This window comes from Peromyscus leucopus, chromosome 13 (genome assembly GCF_004664715.2).
Source record: "Peromyscus leucopus breed LL Stock chromosome 13, UCI_PerLeu_2.1, whole genome shotgun sequence".
Lineage (NCBI taxonomy): Eukaryota > Metazoa > Chordata > Mammalia > Rodentia > Cricetidae > Peromyscus > Peromyscus leucopus.
This window is the reverse complement of record NC_051074.1, coordinates 1,036,123-1,045,679: the sequence shown is the minus strand read 5'-3', so window position 1 is coordinate 1,045,679 and position 9,557 is coordinate 1,036,123. Positions and strand designations below refer to the sequence as shown.

The 9,557-nt window shown below is 41.9% G+C and overlaps 1 protein-coding gene across 1 annotated transcript; it reads right to left on the bottom strand.

The window, feature by feature from the left end:
- Positions 1-708: 708 nt before the first annotated feature.
- On the bottom strand, positions 709-8,998 carry LOC119088880 (delta and Notch-like epidermal growth factor-related receptor). The gene is made up of 2 exons (XM_037210033.1): positions 8,756-8,998; positions 709-1,741 (listed from the first exon to the last, which is right to left on the bottom strand). The coding sequence occupies exons 1-2, from the start codon at positions 8,980-8,982 to the stop codon at positions 1,630-1,632; spliced, it is 339 nt and encodes a 112-aa protein (XP_037065928.1). The 5' UTR covers positions 8,983-8,998; the 3' UTR covers positions 709-1,629.
- Between the last annotated feature and the right edge of the window lie 559 nt (positions 8,999-9,557).

The following is a 9,557-nucleotide window of genomic DNA, read 5'->3' as shown; positions in this document are numbered from 1 at the left end:
GAGAGCGGCAGGGAAGATATTTCTTGAGGTACCTGCCCATTATGAATGGACAGATCCTTGGATCTCAGGCCCCTCAACATTGACACAACCTGCATTTCATGTAGATTCATTCAATGTAGATTCATGGCTTTAGACAAGAATTTCTCTGATTCTTGTCCCACTCTTCATGTTGACAAACAGCACCCACCACCAGGAAGTAATAAAGATTCACAGAATGCAGAGAACAGCCCTAGCAGCCATAGAGATGCTGTGTTAGTCATAAAACAAAATATCTGAGTGAGCTAGTTTTAGAAAGAAAGACAGGCCTATTTAGTTTAATTTGAGAGGCTCAAATTCTAAGATCAGGTAGCCTTCTGTGAAGGAATCATGGTGGATAGTGTCTTAATACTGGGAGTCTTGGTGTCATAAGGAAGCCAGAAAGACACTCAGGATTTGAACTGTCTTATAATGGGTTTTCATGAGAACTACCTTAGTCCTTTTCAAAGGCAGCTCCAAAACTTAAAGACTTCAACCCAGGCCTCCACCCTCTTAACGGTCCCATGTCAATTCTTGGAGATCATATCTTTAACACGCAAACTTCTTAGAGATACATTCAACCATATCCAAGCTGTCCCTCAGGCTTCTTAAATGTCAAACAGTTGGATGGGTTGACAGCCAATATCATATCTGAAACATTTTAGGTTAATTTTTAAAGAATGAGACAAGTAGGTCCTCGCCCTGCTAACGTTTATTCAATATTCTTTGAAATTAGCAAGAATCATAAGAAGCACATATCAATCAAATACAGCCACAAAAAATGTCTTGGGTATAAATAAAGGTGCACTATGAGAAACACTACAGAAGGCCCAGCACCTCTTACATGTCACTACCTCTTAGCAAGAAAACACCTGCAATGTAATTTAATCCACTACAATTAAAAAGAAAAACACTTGATTTTTAAAAGAAAAAAAATGGTTGAAACTGATCAGTATTTGCCTCCCTAGGCCCTTCCCTTGTTTGTGTTTACAAGGTCAAGTTCAAGGATTGTTACAAAAATGACTAAAACTTGAAAGAACATTATTTCCTCGGAATTCAACAAAACGGTACAGAAAATAAGTTACTTACCCATGCACAGAATAAGGCAGAGGCTAATTTCATTCGGGTTAGGAATAATAAATTTAACTAGTTTTCTTTTTCACAAAACAGACATCTCAGACGGCACATCATAGTAAGTAACGATTATACTGGATTATGCATCATACTCTACTTATTTTCCTAACTCTACTCAGAAAGCCGGCACTCACACATCACAAGAAACTCTTCCTATGTAAGACTTACTCTGTAACAACCACAGAAGTCCATCTGGGTTTCATGGTAGGGTCTACTGTCAAAAGAGCCCATACTTGTTGAAGCAGACAGTGTTGAGAGCTGAAGGTACATTAAAACATGGTCTATGGATTTCACAAATTCTGGTTTTTTTAAAATACTTTTTTCAAACTAAAAGCTGCAGAACCTTAGTTCTTCGGTAGTCTACTGAAAACTCATGAGCAGCTAACATTTTAAATTTCTTAAGCTTTTTAATTTTCTTAAAAATATTTAAATGATCTTAGTATCTCATCTTTTTTGAAAAATAATCCCAAAAAAAGAAGATTACAAATCTTTTGTTTTAATCAGTGTAACCAAGGGCTTGTCATCGGGGCTGTAATCCTCGTAGGCAATAGGAGTCACGTCGTACATCGCAGGCCGAGATTTCTTCCCAAACCTGAAATCACAGAGAGGATTCTGGTTACATGGGTATTGGACTCCAAGTTCTATTAAAGGTGAATGTTAAGAATAATTTCCATCAAGTACCTGCTGCATACACATGAGGACCTAAGCTTGGTCTTCCTGTGCCCACGGAAAACCTGGGGCAGTGGTGCTGGTGTAACCCAGTACTGGAGGCAAGGAGGGGAAAAGACCACCCAGCCTAGCCAGTTGGTGAGCTGAGGTGAGCTCTAGGTTCAGTGAAAGACCCTGGCTCAAAAATTAATAGGCAGGACAGCCAAGAAAGTAGCTGCACATGGACTTCTGGCCTACACATAACACATACCACTCACACATATACACACATACCTACATACAACATACACATGCATAAACTACATACAATACACACACACACACACATACTCACATGCCTATGTGTAGCACATATACACTCATACAAGCATATATGTAGAGTCACATACCTACATATATATGTATATATTACACACAAAAAATAACATTCAAGAATCTAATGGAACTATAAAAACACTCTTAAGTATATTCTTTAGCATGTATAAAAACTTAAGGCATCCTGATATTAACACTGACTGGAAATAAACATTAGTCTTTAGTTCAGGAGACAAAAACGGATTAATGTTAAAGCATCCAAGTTAAATCAGGCAGGACAGTGCCACACCAGATTTAAGAAAACATATCAATTTCTCTTTTTCTTTAAGACCCATAAATATCTGGAAAGACAGTTTTGTTTTATATCCACTCTCATGACTAGCATACACAATGGCAATGGTCTCTGAGTAGCACTCAGCCTCTCTCCTGGGGTCTTGGAGGGAATAAACTGTAAAGGCTCTGAGGTCATCTGAAATGCCAACCCCAAAAACACAGCAGAAAGCAATCACCTAAAACACTGAGGTGTTTGTCCACAAATGCTGCCGGGCTTGCCATCAAATCCTACTCTTTCAGTTCTCTCAGCCCCCAGGAGCATTCTTTTTCTCTGAGTACCAAGCTATTGTCCCAACAGATTTATGCATATCAACGTCTCCTCAGCAGCAGGACTGATGCCCAGAAGCCAGAGGAGTCAAAACTCCAAGAGCAAGACTTTCTGCCAAACCAGTCTTCGGAGAGTTATTAAATTATTAAATTATTAAAACCTGGCCAGTTCAACTTCTAGGTGGTCTCTTCCACTCGAGAGCTCACTTTCCCCAAGGCCTCCGGAGTGAAACAGTTTAAAGTCTTCCATGGGAACCTACCATTGTTTCTTCTCCTATATGGCTTTAAAAAAATAAATTATTTTACTTCCAACAGGACTCATTAAAAAGAGATTTCAAAAACAACCACCTAAATTTTGAGAAGTTTAAGATGGGTCCTGAAAGAGTCAGAGGGGCCGATCTACCACGGCTCCCTCCCTCCATCCTCTCCTCTATTTCTTTACTACCTTTTGAATGTTGGCTTTCTCACATACAAAGGTAAAAAGTAGGAGCAAGTGGGGAATGAGAAAGAGAGCACTCTTCAAGTAAGATTTGGGAGTTGGAAGATGGATGGGTTTGAGACAAGATCTTGCTCTGTAGCCTAGGCTGGTCTGAGATTTATTATACAATTCTGGCTGGCCTCAAACTCATAGTGAGCTGTTGTTTGTTTCTGTTATTTTGGGGGGGGCCTGCCACCCAGCTCCCAAATAAATCACACACACAGGCTTATTCTTAATTATGAATGCCTACCCTTAGCTTGGCTTATTTCTTTCCAGCTTTCCTTAACTTATCCCATCTACCTTTTGCCTCTGGGCTTTTCTCTTTCTCTTACTTACGTAATCTTACTCTTACTCTATGGCTTGCTGTGTAGCTGGGTGGCTGGCCCCTGGAGTCCTCCTCCTTCTCTGTCTACTTCTTTTTCTCCTCCCAAATTTCTCCTTCTATATATGCTCTCTGCCTGCCAACCCTGACTATCCTTTCTCTTGCCTCACTATTGGCCACTCAGTTCTTTATTAGACCATCAGGTGTTTTAGACAGGCACAGTAACACAGCTTCACAGAGTTAAACAAATGCAACATAAACAAAAGTAACACACCTTAAAATCATATTCTACAACCATAATCCTCCTGCTTCAGCCCTCAAGTCCTGGGATTCCAGGTGTAGTTGCCACCATGCCTGGAATGATCTTTGATTTTTAAACTTTCATCAGTTGCTTTCCAATGAACTCAAGACTGACTGGCCTTCAGGAGCACAAAGGGGGCACCACGCAAAACTCAGGGCCAGAGTTAATGCATTCTGCCAACACCGACCCACAGTGACCATTACAATATTAAAAAGCCCTAAGTAGAACTGTTTCTGGATTGCAAGGCCTTACTGAACACCCACAAACTGTGCCAACACTGATGTGGGTTCGGACCTCAGTGTATAGCCTTTAATCTACCTGGATAAGGCCCATGCAATCCTAGGATAGGAAAGTGGCCACACTGTAACAATTGCTAAATTCTATACTTTTTCCCAAGTGAAAGCAGAGGAGGCTACTCTGTGGTAGAAAATTTTTGACAAATTATTTTTTCATAAACTAGCTAGATGCATTTGTAATAACAGTGATGATTTAGAAGAAAAGCTAACAACTCAGAACTTCCCCTGCCTAGCCCCAGTGGCCCTGGGATGCTTTCCTATAGGAACACTGAGAATAAATCATATTCATTAGCTGATTAATCAATTCTTTGGCAATGGAAACAAACTGAACAGATTCAATGCACCGCTTAAAGCCACTTGTTACGTGGTTTCCATTTGAAAAAGAATTTGTCTTCTTAAAATCTGGAAAACTAAATGTCTCCATTTTGTGCCATGTTTTAACAAGCAGTAATTCAAATGACTGAGAACTTCAGTGTCACCATGGAGCTGAAGACAAATAAGAAAAGTTTGAAGAAAGAGTGTTGTAGGAGCCCTGAGCATGACAGCAAAAGGCTAGGCCCACTCTCTTGCACACGCGCGCAGAGGATGACTGAACAGGGCTTCCTGCCTTGTGTCCAGACTTACTTGGTTATGTGGCACAATGCCAATGAAGTCATCTGCCATGGGTCAGAAAGTGTCACGCTGGTGACAAAAGTTGGTGGAGGTCAGACTAACACTCCTAAGACAAGAAGAGTGGACCATTGGAGCTGCTATCCCTGTACTTCAATTCCCTAATTAGTGTAAACTGTTTCCTTGAATGAGCTACAAAGTTAAAATTGAAGTGCAGGGTCTTACCATATGGAAGCGAAAACAGTGTGTCTGTTACAGACACTAAGGTTTGTAAGCACCCATAAGCTGAGACAAGACTTTCCTTGACTCTCCTACACCTCTCAAGGTGGTGAAATGAATGTCTATTAATAGTCATGCTGAAATGCTAGCTGCCTTCATATCTCCTTTGCTCCCCAGTACTGGTCTTGTGTTCTCTAAATCCTGGCCACTCCAGAGGTTCTCAAGAGAGGTGCCCTACCTTTCACTTCTCTGTACTGCATTTTTCACCTACAAAGTTCACACTCAAAGAACCACACAATTTACCAAAACACACCAACAAAAGGGATATATATATATATATATTATATATATATATATATATATATATATAGTGTTTTAAGTAAGTTTTCAATTTTGTATTAGACTACATTTATAGCTCTCCTGAGCCTTATACAAGCCAATGGGCTATGGGTGGCCCACCCTAGTTGATCTCAGTACAAATACTATCAATGTCACATCAGTATCTTAAACATACTTGGTAATAAGTCCTGTGCATCTAACTCATTCTCTGAAGGAACAAAAGATACTACTGCCAGTCATAAATAAGGCAGAAAAAAAAAAAAACACATTCTCCTAGCTCAATGTCCCCTAAAAGCAGTCAAAACAACACCATAAAGAATGTCAGGTGGATCTGATCATAAGCAAGGCCTGAATCTGAAAGTTTGTTCTTTGAGGACAAGAGAATGTCTTTGTGTTCTCCTTTTCCTGCTTTCTGTGGGTAAACACTTCTAGGTGGTAGACCCAGGCACCAAGAGGTAACCTCACTGTCCAGATGTGGTGAGCCATGTGTCTGCCCCTGCTGATAGTAACAATCGCTCTGCTACCTGACATAGGCAAAGCAGCTGTGGACAGGTGGCCTCTGGGACAAAGGAGAGGAAACGCCTTCTCAATCCAGCTGATAGCTGACATCAGAGACACCAGATGTTTTCTTGGTCCCTCATGAACATCTCAGGTGACCCATTTGGAATGTATCTTGTGTGGCCACTGGTGCTGTGGTCATTCCAACTCAGTATCACTTCCAGGCTAGCATCCAGGAAACAGCCTGTGAAATGGGCATTTGCTACAGTCCATGTTTGGAAACTAGAAAAAGGGAACATCAAAAGGACTAAGTTTGGCCAAGCTCTTCCTAGAGTTTCCAGGAACAGAGAACAAAGAAGGCCAATTTGCCAGAGGTCTGGCTACAGCCTCTTTGGGACAGGCTGCAATGCAGATCAGGTTGTAAGCTGCAGAGCCCTTCAGGCAAGAACTTATCCTGAATTCTAGATTCCTGGAAAGGTGTGGCCTTCCTGTGTACTGTTTCCTCTGTACTTACTAAAGGACACTGGAGGTCGATGCCTAGCATTATGCACTGCGAATTTTGATAAAGATGGGCAACAAATAGGAATCAGGTGTGTGAATGCTATCATGTCCCTTCTTGCCTGCCTGAGTATTCAGTTATCTTCCCAGAGAGCTGTATAAGCATTACGCTCCACAGCATCCTCTCAAATGATCTGGGCCTGAAATGCCATATTTGTCCAGTTAGGGGGATTACAAAGGAACTTAGCCACAGATCCTCCGGGAGAGAGAGACTCTTATCTCTGGGTCTCCCAAACATCCAAGTATAAAGCTATATACCCTTGCTTCCCCCTATGAGCTAAGCTCTTCTGGGAGCACAAGAGAGAGAGACTTCAGCAACAAAGAAACTTGTTAGTTCTCCACTCTTCTTGAATCTTCTGCCTCCAGCCCAGTGATTTAAGATAACTGGAACTAGTCCTGTTGCCTGGGACCATGTACTGAGCTAGTACTGGGATTCAGAAAGACAAAACATACTGTGCCAACACAAACTGAGGTCATCCTTTCCGTCAGACTTCAGATTTTAGTGACATTTGCTATAATGCCAGACCTGTTAGAGAGACAGAACTGAAAAGGAGAGACTCAAATAAACAGTGGGGCTTGTGTGGATTGGTCCTGGGCTTCCTGGAAATTGAGTTGCCTGAGCTGACCCTGAGAAGGAGGCATCTAGGTGAGCAGCCATGAGGTGGGTCCTGAGTCTACTGGTTCCTCTCCCTCACAGCCACAAGTACTCCAGGTGGCAGCTCCTGGTGAGGCATTGGGCAGATGCTCCAAGTCATCCAAATTCACATCTCTGGATCCTCTGTCTGGAACCAGGCTCTATTCCTGTTTCTGTTGCAACAGTCACTGTAAGGTGTGAAACTTGGATTTGGGGACTTCCTTTGGGGGAGGAACTCTGAAGCTCTTATCTTCTGCTGCCACTCTACAGATTTGGGGACTACTGTGTCTTTACTGATACATCATCCTAATAAAAATAATACTGCCAACAGTTTCCACAGGTCCTGCTCTCAATACCAATTCCAGGGAGCTGGAGAAATGTCTCCGTGGTTAAGAGCCTTGCTGCTCTCACAGAGAACTGGAGTTTGGTTTCAGGCAGCTCCAAACGACCTGTAACTCCAGCTCCAGGAGATACAACACCCTCTTGTTATATCTTGTGGTTTTATGTACATCTTCACACAGGCACATGTACACACACACACACACACACACACATATACACACACACACACACGAATAAAACCTAAAATGTATGTTTATTTTTTAAAAACTAAACTTCAGTACACTGACTTTCTGAATTGTATGTTTCACATTATTCCATCAACTCATAGGAAATAATATTGCTACTAATTTTGGAATGGCATCCCTTACAAAAGTCAGTGAGCTATTAGCTGAACTTCTTGACCAACAATATAGATAGATCTGGGAGAAGTAAATATGTAATTATCTACTTATAGAATAATATCTGTAATTTAACAATTATCTACTTAGAGAATAATATCTGTAATTTAACAATTGCCATGTTCTTTAAGGAGGGGGAGTGGAGGGAACTGTGCTTGTGGAAGGTTGAGTGACCTGGATGGAATATAGTCAGGGAATGTAGTAATGAGACTTCCAATCACACTATGCTTCTGCTCTCCCTCTCACACACCAATTCCTGAATTTCTTCCAGGAAAGGACACTGATTCCAAAACACAAACTCTAAGCATCAGATGAAATTGATTCATCATGACTTTTGTAGACACTGGAATCCAAGAGGATAATCTATATTCATATTGACTGCTTTAAAAGCAAGAAAGAAATTATCAGGCTGAGGGGATGTCTCGGTAAAATACTTGCCTTGCCACACACGGGACTTAATTTCAATCCCAGAACGCACCTAAAAATGCTAGGCCTGGTGGCATGGGCCTGTAATCCAGCATTGGGGAGGTAGAGATAGAAAGATTCCTAGGACATACAGGCTGGCCAATCCAGCCTAACTGGTGAGCTCCAGGTCTCTAATTTGAGAAGCCCTGTCTGTCTCAATGGAACTAGACAGCACCTCAGGATGACACAGGTTGCTCTCAGGCCTTCACACACACACACACACACACACACACCACACACACACACACACACACACACACAAAATGGCATGCACAGACATCCATACATACACATGTACACAGATACATATTTTTTAAAAAATGTCCATATGTGTACAGTTACAGATCAATACAAATTAGATGAATGAATATATTCAATGTAACATAACTAGCCACAGGTTTAAAGGGTTGCTCATGAAATGGGCTAGAACTCTGTCTTCAGTACCTTGTTCAGCCCATGTTTTATTTTTGAAAACCCTCCCTTGTGGCTGTGAAGTCTTAATGATAGGCATAATCCTGGAGCCCAGGTGTGATGTCTCCCTCACTGCAGACCCCAGAGCTTACCTGGCATGCCGGATGGATGCAATGGCATTGCTGAACTCGCTGTCAATGCTGCGGCAGTTGTAGAATTCCTCATAGGCTGGCCGGGAGGAGCCTTGGTACTCAATGCGGCTGATGCGGCAGATACCCACAATCAGAATGATGAGCATGAGCACAAAGGCCACACAGAGGGCTCCGATGATGATGATGTAGAGTGAGTGCCGAGGCATGTTGGTGAGGCTCTCAGCCATGTGCCAGACTTCCACTGCAGGTCTGAAGGCAGAGACAGAGACATGGCAAGGAATGAATTGTAGCAATTAGCATGCTACAGCACTAACTCCACATGAGGACCATCTAAACTAGGAAAGATTATTTTCTGTGAATAATCCAAATCAAGATTCAATATCTTTAACACTAAGGGTCACTGACAAATTACAAAGAAAAACCAAGAAAACACCTACTTTGATTGGATGTGTAATGTCACCAAAGGACCATGTGTTTGAACACTTGGTTCCCAGTTGGTGGCCATGTTTGGGAAGGATGTGGAACCTTTAAGAGGTGGAGCTTTACTAGAAATCTAGAGTCACTGGGGGAAGGTGGGCTTGAGATTATACACCCCAGCCCCACTTCCTGTTCACACTCTGCTTCCTGACCTCATGTGCTTTCCCCCACCATGATTGACTGTCTCCCTTCCAATGAAGAGCCAAATAAACCCTCCCTTCCTGAAGGTGCTTCTCTTCAGATATTTTGCCATGACCAGAAAAGTAATTGACTCCAGAGTTAATTTCAACCACAATTCCTCTACCTGGTGCGAATATTATTTCAA